The sequence below is a fragment of the Nomascus leucogenys genome, chromosome 10 (genome assembly GCF_006542625.1).
Source record: "Nomascus leucogenys isolate Asia chromosome 10, Asia_NLE_v1, whole genome shotgun sequence".
Taxonomy (NCBI): Eukaryota; Metazoa; Chordata; class Mammalia; order Primates; family Hylobatidae; genus Nomascus; species Nomascus leucogenys.
Genome location: NC_044390.1, coordinates 66,138,196 through 66,163,324, shown reverse-complemented (window position 1 = coordinate 66,163,324; position 25,129 = coordinate 66,138,196). Strand labels below are relative to the sequence as shown.

Sequence of the window (25,129 nt, the reverse complement as noted above, 5' to 3'; positions counted from 1 at the left end):
TAGGCTCTGTCTGAAAAACAAATAAAAACAAAGAGTCTCTGTTGCCTAGGCTGGAGTGCAGTTATAGCTCACTGCAGCCTCAAACTCCTGGGTTCAAGTGTTCCTCTTGCCTCAGCCTCCCATGTAGGTGGGACTATGTGTGTGCACCATCATACCTGGCTTTTTTTTTTTTTGTAGAGACAGCATATTTTAGGCCATTCTTACATTGCTATAAATAAATACTTGAGGCTGGATAATTTATAAGAAAAGAGGTTTAATTGGCTTATGATTCTACAGGCTGTACAGGAAGCATAGCACTGGCATCTGGTCCTGGGGAGGCTTCAGGAAGCTTACAATCATAGTGGAAGGTGAAGAGGGAGCAAGAGTAAGAGTCGAGGGGGGGCCGGGCGCGGTGGCTCACGCTTGTAATCCCAGCACTGTGGGAGGCCGAGGCGGGCGGATCACGAGGTCAGGAGATCGAGACCACGGTGAAACCCCATCTCTACTAAAAATACAAAAAAAAAAAATTAGCCGGGCGTGGTGGCGGGCGCCTGTAGTCCCAGCTACTCGGAGAGGCTGAGGCAGGAGAATGGCGTGAACCCCGGGGGACGGAGCCTGCAGTGAGCCAAGATCGCGCCACTGCACTCCAGCCTGGGTGAAAGAGCGAGACTCCTTCTCAAAAAAAAAAAAAAAAAAAAAAAAAAGAGTCGAGGGGGTAGGTGCTGCACACTCAAATAGCTAGATCTTGCTAGTGCTCACTCACTATTGCAAGGGCAGCATCAAGCCATGAGGGATCTGCCCCCATGACTGAAACACCTCCCACCAGGCCCCACCTTCAACATTGGGGATTACATTTCTTTTTTTTTTTTTTGAGATGGAGTCTTGCTCTGTTGCCCAGGCTGGGGTGCAGTGGCACGATCTTGGCTCACTGCAAGCACTGCCTCCTGGGTTCACACCATTCTCCTGCCTCAGCCTCCCGAGTGGCTGGGACTACAGGCGCCTGCCACCATGCCCAGCTAATTTTTTTTTTTGTATTTTTAGTAGAGATGGGGTTTCACCATGTTAGCCAGGATGGTCTCGATCTCCTGGCCTTGTGATCCAGCTGCCTCGGCCTCCTAAAGTGCTGAGATTACAGGCGTGAGCCACCACGCCCAGCTGACATTGGGGACTGCATTTCAACATGAGATTTGGGCAGGGATAAATATCCAAACTATATCATCCAGCCCCTGGTCTCCCTCCCCAACAAATCTCATGTCCTCACATTGTAAAATACCATCATGCCTTCCTAAGAGTCCCCAAAGTCTTAACTCATTCCAGCATTAACTCAAAAGTCCAAAGTCTTATCTGAGACAAGGCAAGTCTCTTCTACCTATGAACCTGTAAAATAAAAAGTTATTTGCTTCCAAGATACAGTGGGGGTATAGACATTGGGTAAACATTCCCATTCCAAAAGGGAGAAAGCCACAAGAAAGGGGCTACAGGCTCCATGCAAGTTCAAAACCCAGCAGGGTAGTCATTAAATCTAGTGAAAGGGGTGGGTTCCCAAGGCCTTGGGCATCCTCTGCTCATGGGGCACCCTCAGGTAGACATCATGGTTTGCAGACAGCTGTATCCTTGCCAGGTGGCCCTACAGAGGAAGGCACACCTGACTTTTCCAATGTCCTGCAGACCCAGCTGTTTCACCTCTTATGGTGATCCAAGAGTGAGGGCCCCTCCCTACTTGGACACCATCCAAGCTGGCAAGTCCTGCTTGGCTAGGAGCAGGGATAAGCAGTTGGATGGCAGATTAGGTGACCCCCACCCACTCATGGCATTATGTTTGTCCACAGAGTTTAGTAACAACTGGGACTGCTGGGCCAGAGGCTCTAGTGGTTGGATTTTGACTGGGGCTGCATGGTCTAAATAGCTTTTTTCACATATTTGGGCTTCTGCTGGTATGGATGAGGCCTTTATTTACACAGTCAACAAGAGTCTAGTCTGGGCTTTATTACAATGTGTTGGAAGATCTCTAAGAGACAAGCAAGCCTTGATGAGCAGGCTTATTTCTCACCTCCATTTGTGTTAACGCTTGCTACTGTCCTATTGGACATACTAGTCAGTCACTATGGAGAATACTATCCAAAGATGTGAATATAGAGATGCAAGAATAAATTTATGCAATAACCACAAAAGTATTTGTTTCCTTATAATTGTCAGATCAATACCATAAATATCCTTGCACATATTTGTTCTCACAAAGAAAAGTTCTATTGAATTAATTCTTAAAATTCATGGCTCAAAGAGAAGGAAAAGTTTAAACTGGGTAATAACAGACTGTACTACAAAAACATTTTACTAATTTATATAGAAACACAATCCTATACCTAGAAATAATGTAATGCTTAAGAACTTTGAATTATGACAAGTATAATATCTCAATTCATTTAAAGCAGTATGTAATGGATATTATTACCTACCATGCAGAAAAAGAAGACTTAAAGAGGCTTAGCATAACAGAATGCCTTTGTTCCATGGCCTTATAATCTAAATATGATTTGTCATTCAATCTTTACAAATCTTAATAAGAGTTAAAACATTTATATTTCATGTTTACTTTGCATTTGTTTGAATCTTAGTAAAACTGGTATTTTTAAAATTGTTTAGGATCATTTACATTGAAAAAATGTGTCCTGTTTATTTCCTTCATCTATTTATAGAAAATTTTAGGGAGCTTTTAAGTTGATCATCTTTTCCTTATTTTTATTTTTATTTTTTTGAGACAAGAGTCTCGCTCTGTCTCTCAGGCTGGAGTGCAGTGGCGTGATCTTGGCTCACTGCAATCTCCGCCTCCTGGGTTCAAGCGATTCTCGTGCCTCAGCCTTCCGAGTAAATGGGACTACAGGCCTGAGACACCATGCCCAGCTAATTTTTTTTTGTATTTTAGTAGATATGGGGTTTCGCCATGTTGGCCAGGCTGATCTCAAACTCCTGAGCTCAGGCAATCCTCCTGCCTTGGCCTCCCAAAGTGTTAGGATTACAGGCACGAGCCACCGTGCCCATCTTTTTCCTTATTTCTTTTCAGATCTCTTTATAGGCCGGGTGAAGGGTGAAGTGGCTCACACCTGTAATCCCAGCACTTTTGGAGGATGAAGTGGGAGGACTGCTTGAGGCCAGTTCAAGACCAGCTGGGCAACATAGTGAGACCCCTGTCTCTACAGAATATTAAAAAATTAGCCAGGTGTGGTGGCGCCCACCTGTAGTCCCAGCTACTCAGGAGCCCAGGAGTTCCAAGTTACAGTGAGCTGTGATCTCCCCAGGCACTCCAGACTGGGCAACAGAGTGGACCTTGCCTCAAAAAAGAGACCAAAAAAAAAAAAAGAAAAAATCTCATATACCGACGGTGAGAATAGGAAATGGAACACGAACTTGACTCTGAAAAATAGCTTGACAATTTCTCTGTATATTTATATACTGATATCTTTATCGCACACACAAATTCACACAGGCATTTCCTTTCTCTTATTCTTCTAATATAGGAAGTTTGGTTGGATTTATATTTACAGTTCAGCATTACCATGACTTTGCACATACTATTCGCAGTTGGCACATATATAACGTGATCTCTTTCTTAACCTTTCTTTCTTTTCTTTTTTTTACGAGACGGAGTTTTGCTCCTGTTCCCCAGGCTGGAGTGCAATGACGCCATCTTGGCCCACACAACCTCCGCCTCCCGGGTTCAAGCGATTCTCCTGCCTCAGCCTCTGGAGTAGCTGGGATTACAGGCATGCGCCACCATGCCTGGCTAATTTTATATTTTTAGTAGAGACAGGGTTTCTCCATGTTGGTAAGGCTGGTCTGGAACTCCCGCCCTCAGGTGATCCGCCCACCTGGGCCTCCCACAGTGCTGGGATTACAGATGTGAGCCACTGCACCCGGCCTCTTACCCAACCTTTTTTTCTCACTGAAGTGGTCCTGTTCTCTTAATTTCTGGCCACTTCTCCTGAGTCTAGCCCTCATATTTGGCTCCACCTGGGTCCCAGGCTCTCCCCTCCGCCTTAGGAGCTATACTTTCTGGCTTTTACTGGCTTTTCCGCATGACTTTCACCCAACATAATTTTGGCACGTTCCAACCGCTTTCATTACCTAGTCTGTGACTGCTACCCCTGTTCCGTCAGCGTAGCTAACAGCCCTCTTCTGCGTTCAAAAGGCGCTTCAAGCTACTTTCTGCTAGAAATCTGGCTTTGGCCGAGGTGTCCCCTCTCGGCCGGTTCTCCTTTTCCCTCACAAGGAACTGCTTCCTAACCTTTGAACAAAGTGTAAACGTCGCGGCCATCTTAGCCTTCTATTCAGCTACTGAAAGGGATTTACCTCCACGCCAGTTTTGTCTTGTGTAAACTGGAGCCTCTGTATATAGACCCAGATTTATGAAGGGTTGAGGTGCCAGGAAATGGGACAGTTTCAGTGTTCCTTCATCTTCCCGGCCATCCCCGGTCACCCCCGGTCACCAGCGCCAAAACGGCCCCTTTCCCTTGTGACGTCAGATACTCAAAGATGGCGGCCCCCATGTAGCCACGGCGACGAGGGCGCGGCCATCTTGCATCTGCGCAAACGCTGGGAACGCCTCCGACCCTGGGTAGTCGTCGTAAGGCACTGAGGAGGCCGAGAGATGAGGCCAGAGCAGACCAAGTTCTGGGAAGTAAGTTCAGTCACTGGGCGGTCGCTGTGGTGACGGGGAGGAAATTCTGTCCGTAGCTAGGCGTGTTCGTGGACTGTGGTGATGGACTGGTAACTGTCGGCGCCAGCGTTTGGCGACGCCAGTGGAATTCTTTCAGGAGCTTAGCGTGGGTCTGATTCGTATCGCAGGGGAACTATAAGGGGTCCGTGATAGGGGGTGTGTGTGTGTGTGTGTGTGTGTGTGTGTGTGTGTGTGTGTGTGATCGGGGTACCTCTGGGACCAGTCACAGGGTCCTCGTGTGGTTTGTGATTAACGATCTCTAGAGATCAGCTACTGAGTGCCCAAGTCACATTCTGGTGTCTTTGCTGTTGTCCTTTGGCGGGGCTCAGTGATTGCGAACTGGAGGGTTTGTTTTGTCAGCGAATCGGTTTATGGTTCAGGTTTTGTTTGGGACTAAATGATTGAGGAACTGTCTTGGGGGTTAAGGTACGGAGGTTTCTGATCCAGGTTTTGGAATTAATCCTGGTGGCGGTGGTGGTAGCGCCACAGATTCCGATGTGGGCGGCAGCTCTGCAGGCCTGGGAACCATGGCAGGTGGTGGGTTAGCCCCAGCCCTGGCTGCTGGAACAGAATTGATGCTCATTAGCATTCCCCTTCTGCCCAAGACCCTTCTCCACGACTGGTTTTTAAATCCCCTTTGGCACCTTCCATCACCCCTTGGTCTTGAATCCTAAGAAATGGAAGTTTTTGGCGAGATCAATCATCTAGCATACCTAAAAGTAGCATGTTTTATATTTAAGATGCGACTTCTACCCTTTGTCCTGCAAGTTTCCAGCGTATCCTCTTGGATATTTCTTTTCAGGTTCTTTCTGACACAAGTAAGATAACATCTCTGCCATGGTAAGCTCGGTTACTCAAAGATAACCTTTGTCAAATTTTCAGAATATTTCCATTTTAGACGTGTATGTTATGTGCTTAATATTCATAATTCAGATAAATTATGTAAATGGTACTATTTTCTTTTTCGCTTTATATTATGTAATAAACATTTACAAGTTGTTTTCACTGTTTGAGCCGGTGGTACTATAAGTGCATTCACATTAAGTTTATGCGTACGTTTGGATAGAAGTGAAATGTTTTAAAATGTTTAGGTATCATTTTTAGGAACATTTTATGATTATCCATTTATCCATGAATTTTGTTTTTCCCGCCTTTAATCTTCAATCTAGACTGTTACTTTTACTGCAGTGTATTGCTTTCTGACTCCGCTTTCCTTATAATCTGTAACAAAAGATAAATTAATTTTAAATATTTATTTTATATTTGGTCATCTTAATTCTTAGTATTACAATATTTTTCTCTCTAACATATTTTTTTGTGAAAATTTTTGAACCTATGGAAATATTGAAAGAAGTTTAATGTTAATACCAATGTGCCTACCACCTAGCTTTTACCATTAACATTGTATTAGATCAGCTCTACTGGTTTTCTAAGTATTCATCCATTCCTCTGTTTGTGAATCATTCCTTATTCGTTGTCGATTTTGGTATATTTCAAAGTAAGTTACAGACATAAGTACCATTCCTCTAAATAATTCTGTATATGATTAACTAGAATTCTACTAATAGCCTTTTAATTGCTTTTTTTATTTACTTAATAGGGAGGCATCTGATTTACAGATAATTTTGGTTAGGTATAAAGTGGAATAAAAGTGGATTTTGAAGTGAAACAAACCTGGATTTGCAGCCCTGATTCTGCCTCTTGCTCATTGTGCGATTGGCATAACTTGTGTCTCTTTACTTGTTGGCCAAAAGAGGAGTTAAACATCTTTTCCTCACGATTATCTCTGAGGATTATTTATGGTTTTGTCTTTTGTAAAATTTGTATTTATATTCATTTTTTTCTCTTCCTTTCTCCCGCCTGGTTTCTCTCTTTTTTCTATTAATGAAAACATTTAAAGCCGTAAACTTATATTACTGAACTACCATCAACAATTTTATTTTAAATGTAGAATGCTAATATTTTTCTGATATAAACCTGTGTTTTCCCTATGAAAAATCAAGTGAAGAAAGTAAAAATGACCTGTCAGATAGCACACTTTTGCCAATATTACCTTTTCAGAAAGTTTTAGGAATGGGGTTTTGTGTTACCAGGGATACCTTTATTGGCAATTTTCAATAGAATGTTAAATTATTCCCAAGAAATGTTCTGCTCTTAATACTGACTCTTGATCTGTGTATGCTTTAGGAGGATATAGGATTTTTCTATTTAAATTTTGTATCCAGCCACCTGACTAAAAGAATACAGACGTATTAGGCAAATACTGATAATTTGGCCCTTATATTCAAAAGTCATCTTTGATGATTTTTTTATACTGCATTCTACTGAGTGACATTCTAGACCCAAATTCTCAACTCTGCTATTGTAATGTGATAATAGCCTGAGACGAGATGTCATGGAATGCATGTAGCTGTGTTCCTACAAGACTACTTACAAAACAGGTGGTCCAGGTCCTGGATACTATATTACTGACTGTTGATTTAGGTGACCATATGGCTTTTCTGCACTTTTCACAGTTGGGCAACTAGAGCCCATGGACTAAATCTCCCAGTGCCAGTTTCTGTTAATAAAGTTTTATTGGGACCTGGCCACAATCATTTGTCTATTTTTTTGTATATGGGCATTTTTGAGCTACAACAGTAGAATTGAGTAGCTGCCACAGAAACCATAGACCTCTCTTTTGACATGGAAATAATTTTTTTTAAATTAGTTTTATTGCTGACACTATTGATTACGAATAACATATAAATTTATTTGTTCATGTTATGGTAATTAGTATTTTGTACTCTTCTGCTATGCAGATATCTTAAAATACTTTTTCATTTGCCATCCTCCTACTTTATGTGTTCTTATGGAATATTTTAACACTATATATATTAAAACTTCCTGATATATTATTATCAGTATTATTTTTCCAGTCAATACTGATTTAGGCTTTATTACTTACCGTTTTGTTCCTCTTCAGACCTTGCTCCTCTGCTTACACTGGAGTCATCTTTCTTTTGCTTGAAGAATATCCATTAGGATTTGCTGTAATATGTAATACCTCAAGGATATTTTTGCTGAGTATCCTTTATACATTTATACTTAGAATACTTTGCAAGTATCAAGATGTGGATGGCGGCCAGACGCAGTGGCTCACGCCTGTAATCCCAGCACTTTGGGAGGCTGAGATGGGTGGATCACTTGAGGTCAGGAGTTCAAGACCAGCCTGGCCAACATGGTGAAACCCCGTTTCTACTAAAAGTACAAAAATTAGCTGGGCATGGTGGCATGCACCTGTAATCCCAGCTTCTCAGGCGGCTGAAGCAGGAGAATTGCTTGAACCCAGGAGATGGAGGTTGCAGTGAACAGAGATCATGCCATTGGAGTCTTACTCACTCCAGCCTGGGCAACAGAGTGAGTGAGACTCCGTTTCAAAAAAAAAAAAAAAAAGTTAAAGATGTGGATGGTAATGAATAATTTAAATAAGATAGTGCTTATTATTTGCTTAGGACAATGTTCTCAGATTACAGTATCCTAGAATGTAAAAAGACCTCTGAAAAGGTAGATGGGTACACATGGTTTTAAAGACAAAATGTGTGCATCTTAACTGTCTATGTGACCTCTTTCCTAAAACTGATCTGCCTGAGATTGCCCTGCTGCTGGGCATCACGTTGTGATGATTCTTTTTCCCACATTCTCTTTCACTTACTAGGAGTAGTCATATCATGTCAACTTTATATAGAAGGGTTCTGTACCTCTATATTCAGAATGTTATATTTTACTAGCCCAGATATAAAAGCTTCTGGAGCACTAAATAAAAGAACAGATAGATATTTGGGGGCCTTGATTTAAGGTGAGCATATAGGAACGGTGACAACATCTGGGCTTAAAAAGAATGTACCACTCAGAGTAATTTGCTCTTCAGCCCACAGGTGCTGAGAACAAGAGAAATCAAGTGAAGGAAGGAGGCAGAGTTTCCAAGACTTGTGTGCCATCATTTCTGGGGACATCCTTGATTGGAGATTGAAGTTTTTGAACAGAAATTTAGAGCTGATTCAGAAGAGACAAATACAGAACGTCCAAGTTAGCAGTCATTTCCCAAATTTAGGAGACAATGATGCAGGCCCAGGTGACTTTTGGTTTGTTTTATTCTTTCCTTTATTCTCTAATGTATTTTTAAAGTCCTGTAAAAATCAGGGTAATTAATCAGAAAAGTATAAATTGGAAATATCAGGACCTGCAGAAATCTGGGCAAAGAAGAATCAGGGATATATTATTCATAGGATTTGTACTACATGATTCATGTTGGAATTTGTGACTGTGTGGGACCCCATAGGTTACATTTGCTGTAAACTTGCCTCTAGTATCTCTGACAAGCTATACAAGAGAATCATGATAAGTTACATCAACTGTGAGAAAGCAGACCAGTTTCTTGAGGGATGTTAATGTTTCATGGCTTATAATTCTGAGGCTCACATACATCTTTGATAGTTCTTCACAGAGGTATTATGGTAGGTGGTGTTAACTGTAGCCTTCTCATAAATGCAAAAGTAGATTTCTTTTAGCTGTTTCTTCATTGTATTTAATGTTACTAATGCTGTCTAATAACATACACATATATATGAATTTGTCTGTGTGCATACATGTGTCTGCATATATATTCTAAGGATTTTTTTTTTCCAAATTTGCTTAATCATGGCCAGGCACTGTGGCTCACGCCTGTAATCCCAGCACTTTGGAAGGCCAAGGCGGGTGGATCACCTGAGGTCAGGAGTGTGAGACCAGCCTGGCCAACATGGTGAAACCTCATCTCTACTAAAAATACAAAAATTAGCCAGGTGTGGTGGAGTGCGCCTGTAATCCCAGCTACTAGGGAGGCTGAGGCAGGAGAATTGCTTGAACCCGGGAGGCAGAGGTTGCAGTGAGCCGAGATTGTGCCACTGCACTCCAGCCTGGGCAACAGAGCGAGACTCCATCTCAAAAAAAACAAAACAAGCAAACAAAAAAACAAATTTGCTTAATCATCTAATAATCTTTGTGCTTTATACATGTTTTATATAGTTTATTTCATTCAGAATAAAATAATAATATGGTTAACTATATTAACCATAGTTATCTTGTATGCATTGTCTTGTGATACTAGCATCTGCCATGTCTTCATTACAGAGTTTGATATTGGCCTGAAAGCTCATAGTGAATTTAAGAATCTGTATTATTCATCTACTTGTAACTGGCATATACTTACAACTAGTTTGGTATTGGGAAATAGATGCTATATATTATAGATGTTCTTTCATTAGCGAGAGGATTGGATAGCTGTGTATTATAGACATTTCTTTGACTTTTCAACATTGTTGAATGAATGGATGACTGCACAGTTACAGAATATTTTACTAGGATTCTTATTCTGTCAAAACGTACCGAGAAAAAACCCCACCAGCTTCCTATGTGGTGAAAATGAGCAGAATGACTTCCTTGACATTCTTTTCCTATCACCAAACGAATATCACTTCATTAAACAGAAGTGTGTTATTATAGGAATCCCTAACACTGGAGGATGTGGCTGTGGACTTCACCTGGGAGGAGTGGCAGTTCCTGAGCCCTGCTCAGAAGGACCTGTACCGGGATGTGATGCTGGAGAACTACAGCAACCTGGTGGCAGTGGGTGAGGACAGCTGCCCTGTGTCACTCAGAGGGTGCCCAGTCAATGGCCTTCCTTTCTCAGCTGCTTACCTGAAGTACTCTGAAGTGGTGGATTCTCACATCATTCTCTTGCCCCACACAAGACAGTATAATCTACCTTCTTGTTATAGATTTGATACCTGTGTAGTTCTTAAAATGTAACACTCTCCTTTTTCAATATTGCCAGCCCTGTTTGATTTGTCTAAATCGTCTCATTTCCCATGAACAGGGTATCAAGCCAGGAAACCAGATGCACTCTCCAAGTTGGAACGAGGAGAAGAACCTTGCACAACAGAAGATGAAATCTACGCTCGAATCTGTTCTGGTGAGTGAGAGGACCAGCCAGGTGGACAGCCACAGACACCACGTTCTGCCCACACAGAGCAGACGTCAAAGCAGTGAGGGCATCTGAAGACACAGCAGCAGCCCCTCCATGACTCCTTCTTCCCAGAGAAGAGTTCTTTTTTGTTGTAGTATGGAAAATATGCCCCACTTTCTTTTTTTTTTTTTTTTTTTGAGATGGAGTCTCACTCTGTCACCAGGCTGGAGTGCAGTGGCACGATCTTGGCTCACTGCAACTTCCGCCTCCCGGGTTCAAGGGATTCTTCTGCCTCAGCCTCCTGAGTAGCTGGGACTACAGGCGTGCACCACCACGCCCAGCTAATTTTTGTATTTTTAGTAGAAACAGGGTTTCACCATATTGGCCAGGATGGTCTTGATCTCTTGACCTCGTGATCTGCCCACCTTGGCCTCCCAAAGTGCTGAGATTACAGGCTTGAGCCACCACGCCTGGCCCCCACTTTTTTTTCCTTGAGATTTCATCTTTGTTTATTTTATACACATCTTGTTTTTGTCTACATAATTATCTTCTTAGGATTTTCAAATCTGCCTTTTCTCGTCCACTGTCACGGTGTCTCTGCTTGTGTATTACCTCTCTTGCTATGAAATTCCACTTTCCAGGCCTCTCCAGAAAGAGAGACCTTTGAACTCATTACTTTTTTCTGACTACTGCATCTTCCTGCCCTAGTAGGAAAATAATAATTTTCCTTCATTATTCCCACTCTGGGAATCATTATTTTCCCTCATTTTCTCCACTCTGGATGCTGTGCCCATGATAACCTGGTCTCTAATTGGCATTTATGTGGCTCTTAAGTTCTCTTATTCCTCCTATACTGAATACTGAGTTTCTCCATACGTTTTTTGGAAACAAGGTCTCATCTGTTACCCAGGCTCACTGCAACCTCAACCTCCTTGGCTCAAGCGATCCTCCCACCTCAGCCTCTTTTTTTTTTTTTTTTTTTTTTGAGACGGAGTCTCGCTCTGTCGCCCAGGCTGGAGTGCAGTGGCACAATCTCGGCTCACTGCAAGCTCCGCCTCCCGGGTTCATGCCATTCTCCCGCCTCAGCCTCTCCGAGCAGCTGGGACTACAGGCGCCCGCCACCACGCCCGGCTAATTTTTTTGTATTTTTAGTAGAGACGGGGTTTCACCGTGGTCTCGATCTCCTGACCTCGTGATCCGCCCGCCTCGGCCTCCCAAAGTGCTGGGATTACAAGCGTGAGCCACCGTGCCCGGCCTCAGCCTCTTAAGTGGCTGGAACTACAGGCACACATCACCATGCTCAGCTGATTTTTGTATTTCTTGTAGAGGTGGGGTTTTGTCATGTTGCCTAGGCTGATCTTGAACTCCTTGGCTCAAGTGATCTGTTAGCCTTGGCCTCCCAAAGTGCTGGGATTCGAGCGTGAGCCACTGTGCCCAGCCCATCCTTCTTCCATTTTCTTTACTGTTCTCATGACTTTTATTTTTTTTTTATTTTTTATTTTTTTTGAGGCGGAGTCTCGCTCTGTTGCCAAGGCTGGAGTGCAATGGCACGATCTCGGCTCACTGCAAGCTCCGCCTCCCGAGTTCACTCCATTTTCCTGCCTCAGCCTCCCCGGTAGCTGGGACTACAGACGCACGCCACCATGCCCAGCTAATTTTTTGTATTTTTAGTAGAGACGGGGTTTCACTGTGTTAGTCAGGATGGTCTTGATCTCCTGACCTCGTGATCCGCCCACCTCGGCCTTCCAAAGTGCTGGGATTACAGGTGTGAGCCACCGCGCCCGGCCTGTCATAACTTTTAAAAGTTTCTTTCAGTCCCATGAGTTAACTCTTCATTCTCTGGAAGAGACTACCAAATTAACTTCTGCCTTAATATTATCTAATGTATACTTTATTTCCATGTATTTTACTTGTCTTCATGACAACTAGCCTATAACTTCCTATTTTGTGTATGAGGAACAAGAATCATCTTCCCTCTAAGAATAATGCTTTTGGCTATCCTTATTTAATTTTATTTTTTTAATTTTATTTTATCTTTTATGTTTTTATTTTAGATTCAGGAGGTGCATCAGGAGGTGCATATGCAGGTTTGTCTCATGGATATATTGCCTGATGCCAAGGATTCAATAGAAGCTCAATCCTGTCACCCAAGTAGTGAACATAGTACCAAATAGGTGGTTTTTCAACCCTTGCCTTCCTCCCTTCTTCCTCTTGGAGTCCCCACTGTCTATTGTTCCTGTCTTTATATCCATGTGTTCCCAGTGTTTAGCTCTTGCCTGCAAGTGAGAATACACAGTATTTGGTTTTGTGTTTCTGAGTTATTTCACTTAGGGTAATGGCGTCCAGCTGCATCCATGTTGCTGCAAATGACATGCTTTGGTTCTTTTTTGTGGCTTTGTAGTATTCCATGGTGTATATATACCACAGTTATCCAGTTCACCGTTCGTGGGCACCTAGGTTGATTCCATGTCTTTGCTGTTGTGAATCGTGTGGCAGGCTGTCCTATTTAAATTCAGGGTCTCCTTCATTACTGCACATCTTAAATTCTGGCGTTACCTTAAATGTTTTCTACATGCTGAGCTCTCTTAAAATTCTCTACTTTAAGGTAATGTTTTGATTAATTAGAAAAGATCTTTTAATATCCTATATTATTTCTAGCCCAAACCATTAGACGTTTATGTCTGCTGCAAATTACTTCCTTCATAGTTTTGCTAATTCTTAACTTTCTTTAATTTATGTTAGATGTTTTGATTGCATTCATTTCTGTATAGCTTTTGTTTTTTTCATCCTATTTGTAAACTGTTATTGAGATACCATGCACATATCACATGATTTCACCCCTTTAAGGTGTGCAAGCCAGTGGTTTTTAATCTATTCATCTAGTTGTGTAACCATACCACAATCAATTTTGGAACATATACTATGTATAAATGTATATTCTCAAATAGTCTTGATGATTATGGTTTTATAGTAAGTTTTGAAATTGGGAAGTGTGAATCCTCCATCTTTGTTCTTTGCTTTGAAGATTGTTTTGACTATTCTGAGTCCTTTGAATTTCCATTTGAAGTTTAGAATCCGTTGTAAATTTCTACAAAAAGGGTGGGTAGGATTTTGGTAGGTACTGCACTGAGTCTGTGTAACAATTTGGGGGAGTATTCCCATTTTCATCATATTAAGTATTCTGATCCATGAACATTGGACAGTTTTATATCCTGTTAGGTCTTTGACTTCTTTTGACAATGCATTATCGCTTTCAGAATATAAATTTGGTACTTCCTTTGCTAAGTATATTCCTAAGTATAGTTTTCTTTTTGTTTCTGCAGTTAATGGAATTGTTTTCTTGATTACATTTTCAGATTATTCATTGCTAGAATATAGGAATAACATTAATTACTTTTCTATCATATTTTGATGACACCTAGTCCCAGTTAATCATGTTTCTTGTCATATGACTCCTTCCTTTAAAACTTGTGTTTTGGGCTGGGCACGGTGGCTCATGCCTGTAATCCCAGCACTTTGGGAGGCCAAGGCAGGTGGATCACTTGGGTTCAGGAGTTCGAGACCAGCCTGGCCAACATGGTGAAACCCCGTTTCTACTAAAAATACAAAAATTAGCCAGGTGTGATGGTATGTGCCTATAATCCCAGCTACTCAGGAGGCTGAGGTGGCAGAATCACTTGAACCCTGGAGGCAGACATTGCAATGAGCCAAGTTCATGCCACTGCACTCCAGGCTGGGTGACAACCCCCCCTGCCCCACACCCACCCAAAACTTGTGTTTTGATAGCCTACTATATTCCAACGCTATCAGCATTACAAATAAGAAAGAAAAAACATACCATGTCCTTATTCTTCACATTGCTTTTGTTCTCTTAGAAGTAACCATATAACCAATAATAAGCAGATATATAAATAACATATCTTGGAGTAAAAATTGCTATAAGGAAAGTTAAAGCACTAGTGCAACAGTAAGTGTTAGGAGTTGGCACTATGCTTGTAGGGTGGGAACAGCTCTTTGTTAAGGTGCCTTTGAGCAGATAGATGATGTGCATGTGTAGGCTCCCTGGATGAAGAGTGTTCCAGGTGTGAGACAATGAGAAGTTGAAAAATGACCGTGAAATGTGTTTGAGGAACTTCTAGGAAGCTTGAATGGATAGAGTAGAGTGAGCAAAAGCAAAACTGTCTGGAAATAAGAACAGTGGGGATATAGTTGGAAGTTTTGGTACAGAGGTCACATACTGCCTGTCAAGGGCATTCATGACCTTGATTTTATTCCAAATGAGTTGAGAACACAGTAGGGAGTTTTGAGTAGAGAAGTGACGTGATATAACTAATTTATTTGATAGATTACTTTGCCTGCTATGTAGAAGGTAGACGTTAATGGGGAGGAGAGGGAACTGCTACACTCATGATTACAGTTTGACAGTGAAATAATACAAATTAAAATCATCAAAGATAAAAAGTACAGAAAGAAGAATCCAGGAGAAACTAGGTGCAAGCTTTCAGTTCTCCTGTTCTAGTGGAGTTGCACAAAGTGCTGAATTTTTCCCTGCAACAGTGTTTGACAACACATGTGAAGTTGTTGCCAACTAGGGAAGCTCATCTAAGCCCAGTGTCTGTAGCCCCCCAGAGTCAAAGCAATACAAATGTGGCCCAAAATCTGAGACATACAAAACCAGGTGTCCACCATAAATCACATTGCTAGCATAAACTATCTGATATGACCCAAGGCCTCAGGCATTAAAAGATACCCTTAGCAGGCAGAATATTCCAGGGGCTCAGAGGTTATCTTTTAGAAGGCAGTTAAGACGAGTTCTTTCTTTGGAATGTGTAGGGATGGAATAGCCCAGGCCTGCTGAGTTAACACTTTGCTGCAAATCATTGTTCCCCCTTTCTGTAGCAACATGGGATAGTATGATCCAGTTAGGTCATTAGTTGGAGTCTTAATTATAGAACCTTTCATCTAAACTTGAGATTGTGCTTTGGGAAAATTAGTTTAATGGTGGTACATAGAATGAAGAAGAATAGCAAGTTTGGGGAATGTGATAATCACTCAGCATGTGACACTTTAAATCAAATGCTGAGGATCTCACATTCTTCTGTTTTTTAAATTTATGATTTCTTTTTTTTTTATTTTACTACTCTGTTACCCAGGCTGGAGTACAGTGGCGCAATCATGGCTCACTACAGCCTCAATCTCCTGGGCTCAAGTGATCCTCCCACTTTAGCCTAGCTGGGACTACATGCCACCACACCCAGCTAATTTCTGTATTTTTTATAGAGAAAGGTCTCACTATGTTGCCCAGGCTGGTCTCAAATTTCTGAGCTCAAGTGATCCTCTTTGCCTCACCCTCCCAGAGTGCTGGGATTACAGACATGAGCCACTACACCAGGCCACAATTACTTTTTAATTCCTAAATAAAAATTACATATATTTATCATGTAAAACATGTTGTTTTGAAATATGTGTACATTGTAGAATGACTAAATTGAACAAATTAACATATATACTACCTCACATACTTACGTTTTTTGTGAGAACAGTTAGAATCTATTTTAGCAATTTTCAAGAGGCTATCACATTCTTACCAGTCTTAGATGTTTGTTTTGTACACCTGGGTCTCCACTTGTGCACCTGATCATAATCGTCAGCATTTGGTTCATTTCAGTGGACTTAACGAATTCCCAAACTCTACATGTTGGGTTGACAAGATCCCTGGCCCTGTGCCTTCATTCTTTTTTTCTACATGTTTCCAACTAAAGTCTCATCCAGTACTCTTTCTTTGAATAATTTGTAAATGTTGGATGTCATCTACATTGCTATTTCCAGATAAGGCCTTTTCGAGATTTATATATTCAACCAATTTCTTCATGTTTGTACTTGGATATGTAGTAATCATCTTAAACTTTATGTGTTTCACAAGGCATGCTAAATTTTTCCCTTCATTCCAGATAGTAATATTCCTATTTTCATCATGAGGTTTTTTTCTTCCTATCCAATGGCTGAAGCCATATAGTTTTGTGTGGGGTTTTTTTTTGTTTTTTTTTTTTGAGACAGATTCTTGCTGTGTCACCCAGGCTGGAGTACAGTGGTGTGATTTCAGCTCACTGCAACCTCCACCTCCTGGGTTCAAGCGATTCTTGTGCCTCAGCCTCCCAAGTAGCCAGGACTACAGGCATGTGCCACCATGCCTAATTTTTTTTTTTTTTTTTTTTTTTTTTTTTTTTTTTTTTTTTTTTTTTTTGAGACGGAGTCTCGCTCTTTCACCCAGGCTGGAGTGCAGTGGCGCGATCTCGGCTCACTGCAGGCTCCGCCCCCCGGGGTTCACGCCGTTCTCCTGCCTCAGCCTCCCGCGTAGCTGGGACTACAGGCGCCTGCCACCTCGCCCGGCTAATTTTTTGTATTTTTGGTAGAGATGGGGTTTCAACGTGTTAGCCAGGATGGTCTCGATCTCCTGACCTCGTGATCTGCCCGCCTCGGCTTCCCAAAGTGCTGGGATTACAGGCGTGAGCCACCGCGCCCGGCCAACCACCATGCCTAATTTTTGTATTTTTAGTAGAAACAGGGTTTCACTATGTTGGCCAGGCTGGTCTTGAACTCCTGGCCTCATGTGATCTACCCACTTCATCCTCCCAAAGTGCTGGGACTACAGGTGTGAGCCACTGTGTCCAGCCTGAAACTATAAAATTTTTGGAATAATCTTTGAGTCCTCGCTTCCATTAACCCTCTTTCACTCCTCCCATTGAACCTATTAGTGAACCTTGTCATTTCTTTAACTATATCTTGATTTTCTCCATCTCTTATATCTCCATTGTTCCATTAACCACATTTCAAAAATGCAATTACTTTATTTTTTTGCTTCCTTGTGATTTCATTTTTTCCTAACTAAAATTAAACCTTTGTGAAAATTGGCTGAGTGCAGTGGCTCATGTCTGTAATCCCAGCACTTTGGGAGGCCGAGGGAGGTGGATCTTCTTGAGCTTGTGAGTTCAAGACCAGCCTAGATAACACAGCAAAAACCCATCTCTACCAAAAATACAAGAAATTAGCTGGCTGTGCTGGCACATGCCTGTGGTCCCAGCTAATCAAGAGGCTGAGGTGGGAGGATCACTTGAGCCTGGGAGGGAGAGGTTATAGTTGCAAGTAAGCTGAGATTATGCCACTGCACTCCAGCCTTGGTGACAGAGACCCTGTCTCAAAAAAAAAAAAAAAAAAAGAAGGAAGGTGTTTGTATATTCCAAACATGAGCATAGTGACTTACACATAGATGTCATTCAGCAAACATTTGTAGAATAAATTAATACAGCCTTTGTCATTTGGGATCAACCTGTGTGGTCTGATATTTCTCTAATTTCTATGGTCTGGTGTCCTGCCAAATTTTGGGGTTCCCTGCAAAAAGTGACCTGTTTATATTTGACTATCTGTGTATTGTATAAAGACCTATTTAGAAAGCAGCCAAATCTATATACATTGTGAATTATCTAGCCTTGTTTGTACAGTTGCTTTTACTTTTAGATGTGTTTATATTATTGTGTTTTATTTGTAAGAAATGAAGGATATTTATACATGGAATTTCCTTTATGTGTAAGAGATAAAAGGAATCTTACACACCTCTCCCAATGTGTAAGAGATGAGGGATATTTATACATGGAGTTTCCTTTATACTAAAATAGGGTTTTCAACCCCCTTTAGCTGTAATTTTCCACTACCTACCCAAATGCTATAAAACTGCCCTCCCCTTATCACCCTTTGCTGACTCCTTTTTTGGGCTCAGTCTGCCTGCACCCAGGTGATTAAAAAGCTTTATTGCTCACAAAAAAATAAATAAATAAAATAGGGTTTTCACTAAAGAGTCACCTCACACCAAGGCAGTTTTAAAAAATAGTTTAAATAGTTTATTTCAAAACAATATGATGGAGTGATTGACTGTTCTCTTCTTTCCTAGAAATCAGGAAAATTGGTGATCCTCTGCAGCATCACTTGCAAAATCAAAGTATTCAGAAGAGTGTGAAACAGTGCCATGAACAGAATATGTTTGGAAATATTGTTAATCCGAACAAAGGTCATTTCCTGCTGAAGCAAGATCATGATACCTTTGACTTACATGAAAAACCTTTAAAATCAAATTTAAGTTTTGAAAACCAGAAAAGGAGCTCTGGCATAAAGAACTCTGCTGAGTCTAATGGAGATGGGAAATCCCTTTTTCATGCTAACCATAATCAATTTTATACTGAAATGAAGTTTCCTGCAATTGCAAAACCTATTAATAAGTCCCAGGTCATTAAGCAACAGAGAACTCACAACATAGAGAATGCCCATGTATGCAGTGAATGTGGGAAAGCCTTCCTCAAGTTGTCTCAGTTTATTGATCATCAGAGACTTCACACTGGAGAAAAAGCTTTCTCCAGAAAATCCAGGCTAATGGACCATCAGAGAACTCATACAGAACTGAAACATTATGAATGCACTGAATGTGACAAAACCTTCCTCAAGAAATCACAGCTCAATATACATCAGAAAACTCATATGGAAGAGAAACCTTACACATGTAGCGAATGTGGGAAAGCCTTCATCAAGAAGTGTCGGCTCATTTATCATCAACGAACTCATACAGGAGAGAAACCCCATGGATGCAGTGTATGTGGGAAGGCCTTCTCTACAAAGTTCAGTCTCACTACACATCAGAAAACTCATACAGGAGAAAAACCTTATATATGTAGTGAATGTGGAAAAGGCTTCATTGAGAAGAGGCGTCTTATCGCACATCATCGAACTCATACTGGTGAGAAACCCTTTATATGCAATAAATGTGGGAAAGGCTTCACCTTGAAGAACAGTCTTATCACACATCAGCAAACTCATACAGAAGAGAAATTATATACATGCAGTGAATGTGGAAAAGGCTTTTCAATGAAGCACTGTCTCATGGTACATCAACGAACTCATACTGGAGAGAAACCTTATAAATGCAATGAGTGTGGAAAGGGCTTCGCTTTGAAGAGCCCACTCATCAGACATCAGCGAACACATACTGGAGAGAAACCCTATGTGTGCACTGAATGTCGAAAAGGTTTCACCATGAAGAGTGACCTCATTGTACATCAGCGAACTCATACTGCAGAGAAGCCATATATATGCAATGATTGTGGAAAAGGCTTCACTGTGAAGAGCCGCCTTATTGTGCATCAGCGAACTCATACTGGAGAAAAACCCTATGTATGTGGTGAGTGTGGAAAAGGCTTTCCAGCAAAGATCCGGCTAATGGGACATCAACGAACTCATACAGGAGAGAAACCTTATATTTGCAATGAGTGTGGAAAAGGCTTCACTGAGAAGAGTCATCTCAATGTACATCGGCGCACTCATACAGGAGAAAAACCCTATGTATGCAGTGAATGTGGCAAAGGCTTAACTGGGAAAAGCATGCTCATTGCACATCAGCGAACTCATACTGGGGAGAAACCTTATATATGCAATGAATGTGGAAAGGGCTTCACCATGAAGAGTACTCTCAGTATACATCAGCAAACTCATACTGGAGAGAAGCCATACAAATGCAATGAATGTGATAAAACCTTCAGGAAGAAGACATGCCTCATACAACATCAGCGATTTCACACAGGAAAGACTTCCTTTGCATGTACTGAATGTGGAAAATTCTCTTTGCGCAAAAATGATCTTATTACACATCAGAGAATTCACACAGGAGAGAAACCGTACAAATGCAGTGACTGTGGGAAAGCCTTCACTACAAAATCAGGGCTCAATGTTCATCAAAGAAAACATACAGGAGAGAGGCCCTATGGATGTAGTGATTGTGGGAAAGCTTTTGCCCACTTGTCTATCCTTGTTAAACACAAGAGAATTCACAGGTAGTCATTTTGGGAAAGCCTTTTGCCAGATGTAGGCCCTTAAGATATCTGCAAAGAAGAGTAATTTCATGAATGCAGACTACATGGTTGTTTATTTAGTGATCAATTACTTCATGTTTTGTGTCAGAGAAAACATGTACAAAACATTTGAGAAAATATTTTAGGACATTATGTCTAAAAATTGTATACTGAGAAAAATCCTATGAATGTGGCAGACTATGAAAGCCTTTGGTGGGAAGATAAACCCCCTCAGAAGTGATCATAGATCATGAATAAACTACTAATTCATGGAAATGTAATAATTATAGGAAAGTCTTTGCCCAAAAATAAAACCTCAATAGATTGAGAGAGTTCACACTGGAGAAATACTTTCCTCTGGCAGTGAATATGGCAGGGTTTTCAGTAAAATGTTTTGCCTCATCATGTGCTATGAAATAATGCAGAAAGGCTGGGTGCGGTGGCTCACGCTTGTAATCCCAGCACTTTGGGAGGCCGAGGCGGGCGGATCACGAGGTGAGGAGATCGAGACCACGGTGAAACCCCATCTCTACTAAAAATACAAAAAATTAGCCGGGCGTGGTGGCGGGCGCCTGTAGTCCCAGCTACTCGGAGAGGCTGAGGCAGGAGAATGGCGTGAACCCGGGAGGCGGAGCTTGCAGTGAGCCGAGATTGCGCCACTGCACTCCACCCTCGGTGACAGAGCGAGACTCCATCTCAAAAAAAAAAAAAAAAAAAGAAATAATGCAGAAAAAAACTTATGAAAACATTCAATGTAGAAGACTTTTAGGAAAATATCAGAGAATTTAATGAAGGAAAGAAGCCTTGGCAAAATGATGGATGAGAGCTTTCTGTCACAATTCTAACCTTAACAGATAATATGCCTCATGTGCATTTGGGAACAGGATACCTTGAGCCATATTCCTAGTTGCCTTGTCACTAATTTTATACATTTTAAATTGTGACTTCCTCTAATCACGAACTAAAATTTAATATTGCATATAATACAGGAGTATTTTATGTCTGCCTCATATTATTATATGATTAGCTCCTGCATTTCTTTGGTTCTAAGTTTGTGTTATTTCAGAATAACTGAAGTACTTCAGAATGAAACTGGATACAGTATATTCAATTCATAAGTGTAATTGACCATACTTGAATGTGTTTAAGTTTATAAGTAACATCAGGTGTTATGAAATTAATATAAATAAGATGTTTTTGTAAGTTTTTATTTTGAAATAAGTTTAGATTCACAAAATCTTACCAAAATATTCCAGAGTTCCTGAGTGCCCTTAACCCAGCTTCTTCCAAAGATAACACCTTACATAAGCATAGTTCATCACCAAATACAGGAAAGTGAAATTGTTACAATACTGTTAACTACAGAATTTACTTGGAAATCACCAGTGTTAACATGCATGCATTTTTGTTTGGTTTTTATATGTAGCTTTAAGAAATCTTATCACATATATTGATTCATGTCACCACCTCCACAATCAAGATAATGTTGCATCAATGCAAACTCCCTCATGCTACTTTTTTATAGTCACAGCCTCTCCTCAACCCTAACCCTTGGCAATCAGAAATCTTTTCATCTTTAGTTTTGTCATTAGTAGCATGTTATAAAAATGGAATCATACAGCATGTACCCTTTTGGTATTGGCTGTTTCAACTAAAGCAAATTAACCTGAAATCCATCCAAGTTGTTCTGTGTGTATCATTGTTTTATTCTTATTGGTGACTAATAATCTATTATACGAATATACCAGTATTTGTTTATTCACCCACTGAAGGACATTAGGGTTGTTCCCAGTTTTTCTTACTGTTACAAATAAAAATCCTATGAACATTTGTACACACAGGCTTTGAGCACAATTTTTTATTTCTCTAGGATAATTACTGCAGAGTATGATTTATGGGTCACAAGGTAAGTATATGTTTACCTTTGTAAGATACTAACCAGAGTGGTGTTCATTGCTCACCAGCAATATATAGAGAGGTTCAGTTTCTCCGCATGCTTCTGCTTGATGTTGTCAGTATTTTTTTTGTTTTGTATTGTTTTGTTTTTGAGATGGAGTCTTGCTCTGTCGCCCAGGCTAGAGTACAGTGGCATGATCTTGGCTCGCTGCAACCTCTGCCTCCTGGTTCAAGCAGTTCTCCTGCTTCAGCCTCCTGAGTAGCTGGGATTACAGGCGCCTGCCACCGCGCCTGGCTAATTTTTTATTTTTACTAGTGATGGGGTTTCATCATCTTGGCCAGGCTGGTCTCGAACTCCTGACCTCGTGATCCACCCGCCTCGGCCTCCTGAAGTGCTGGGATTACAGGTGTGAAATAATGTTTTATTTTACCTATTCTATTGTATGTGTATTGGTATGAATACAAACATACCAATTGTATGTGGCCTTCCATTTGCACTTCCCTAAAGACTTTTCTTTTTTAAGAGACAAGGTCTCACTATGTTGCTCAGGCCAGAGTGCAGTGGCTATTCACAGGCACCATTATAGCACACTACAGTCTCAAACTCCTGGTCTTGAGAAGTTTTCTGTCCCAGCCTCCAGATTAGCTGGGACTGCAGGCATTTGCCACTGTGCACTGCTTAGAGAGTTGTTTATTAATGCTGGATAAAGATTTTATCCAGCTGGATAAAGGTCTTATATCACTTGCAAATATTTTTCCCTAGATGTGGTTCCTTCTTTTTTTTCTCAGAGAAAAAGATTTTAATTATAATGAAGTCCAACTTTTTTTTTTTGAGATGGAGTCCTGCTGTCTTGCCCAGGCTGGAGTGCAATGGCATGATCTCGGCTCACTGCAACCTCCACCTCCCAGGTTCAAGTGATTCTTCTGCCTCAGCCTCCCGAGTAGCTGGGATTACAGGCACCTGCCATCATGCCCCACTAATTTTTGTACTTTTGTAGAGATTGGGGTTTCACCGTGTTGGCCAGGCTGGGCTCAAACTCCTGACCTCAGGTGATCTGTCCACCATGGCCTCCCAAAGTGCTGGGATTACAGGTGTGAGCCATTGCACCCAGCCTTTTTTTATTTTTATTTTTATGGATTGTGGGGTTTTGGCATTACATCTAAGTATTCCTTCCTTACTGTAATTGATAATTCTTTTTCTACTTCCTTTGACAAAATAATGTAGTTTTGCTTTTTTTTTTTTTTTTTTTTTTGAGACAGAGTCTAGCTCTCCCACCCAGGCTGGAGTTCAATGGCATGATCTCGGCTCACTGCAATCTCTGTCTCCTGGGTTCAGGTGATTCTCCTGCCTCAGCCTCCCAAGTAGCTAGGATTACAGGCATGCGCCGCCATGCTCAGCTAATTTTTGTGTTTTTAGTAGATACAGGGTTTCACTATGTTGGCCAAGATGGTCTCGATCTCCTGACCTCGTGATCTGGCCACCTCAGCCTCCCAAAGTGCTGGGATTACAGGCGTGAGCCACCACGCCCAGCCAGTTTTGCTTTTTAATATTTAGCAATATGATCCATTTAAATTCAACTTTGTATATAGGGTAAGGGTTAATTTAAAGTTCATCCTATGGTTGCCCAGTTGATTCAACAGTATTGAAAACACTGTCCTCTTTCCATTAAACTGATTTTGAACATTTGTAAAAATCAGTTGCCTGTTCTTGTGTCCATTTCTTGACTCTATTCTGTTGATGTGCATGTCTATCACTCCACTAAGAATCTACGGTCACTCCCATCAGAAATGACATAATATGCTCTATGAGGTAAAACAGCTATGTTACCTCATATAAAATGTTCAAAGCCAGAACTTGGACTTTGGGAAATGTCCTATATCCCTCTCCGGAAGCCCGCCTCCCAGCCTCTCGGTGTTCTTAGAGATGGCGAAGGATGGGGTTGCAGCACCAGAATTCCGGAATCGGAAGTAGGTTCTGATATGTGTTCAGCCTTTGGCTGCTGCTACTGTAGCCTTGAGAGCCTGATGCTGCGTGTGAATCCGGATGGGGAGCTTGTGGGGACCATGAAGTGGAAATGCATGTTGAATGTCCGTGTTCAGGGGTTTTATTTCAGTTTAGTCACCAACGAATATGGTTGTGAGAAAGGGACCCTCGGGATGTCGAAGGTTAAGGCTTAGTTTTAAGAGTTTAATGACTGAGGGTCCCACGGACAGAGCTTGAGGTCTATATGTTCACTCCTCATGAGTCTCAGTAATTGAAAACTGGATGGAAAGTGTGTCTCAGTGAATGCTGTTTTTTGCTCGGATTTGCAATTTAATATAAGGCTCAGATACAGAGAAGCCCGAGCTAGGAAGAGGAGTGGCGTGAATAAAAGGTCTAGGGGGAGGAGTGTCAAAGGAGTGCCTCTGTGGTAAGTTTTAAATTGAATTTGAAGGCAATTTTATTTAGGGGAAGAAGGGGCTTGTCTGTGTTTGAGAATGTAATGAGGCTGGAGGCTTTGAGGTGTACAGTTGAAGGTTAGTGGTTGCTTTGAGACTAACTGGATGCTGGAAACACTTCCTGTCAGTCTTTCGAGTCCAAATCTGTCCTGAAGGTTTCTATTTAAAAACTTTGTCTTCCTACATCCACTATTCTCATTGTACCCATAAAAATCAGAGTAATTC

The 25,129-nt window shown here is 41.2% G+C and overlaps 1 protein-coding gene across 3 annotated transcripts; it reads left to right on the top strand.

Moving 5' to 3' along the window:
- Positions 1-4,564: 4,564 nt before the first annotated feature.
- ZNF615 (zinc finger protein 615) lies at positions 4,565-20,982 on the top strand. Of its 3 annotated transcripts, XM_003269866.3 has the most exons (6): positions 4,565-4,654; positions 5,496-5,533; positions 8,604-8,807; positions 10,217-10,343; positions 10,590-10,685; positions 18,625-20,982. In XM_003269866.3, exons 3-6 carry the CDS (start codon positions 8,793-8,795, stop codon positions 20,553-20,555), a joined length of 2,169 nt encoding a protein of 722 aa, XP_003269914.1. In that variant the 5' UTR covers positions 4,565-4,654; positions 5,496-5,533; positions 8,604-8,792; the 3' UTR covers positions 20,556-20,982. The 3 variants fall into 3 exon arrangements, with proteins under 3 accessions (XP_003269914.1, XP_003269912.1, XP_030677055.1); XM_003269864.3 differs by lacking the exon at positions 5,496-5,533; XM_030821195.1 differs by lacking the exons at positions 4,565-4,654; positions 5,496-5,533 and adding an exon at positions 8,060-8,092.
- Positions 20,983-25,129: the final 4,147 nt, after the last annotated feature.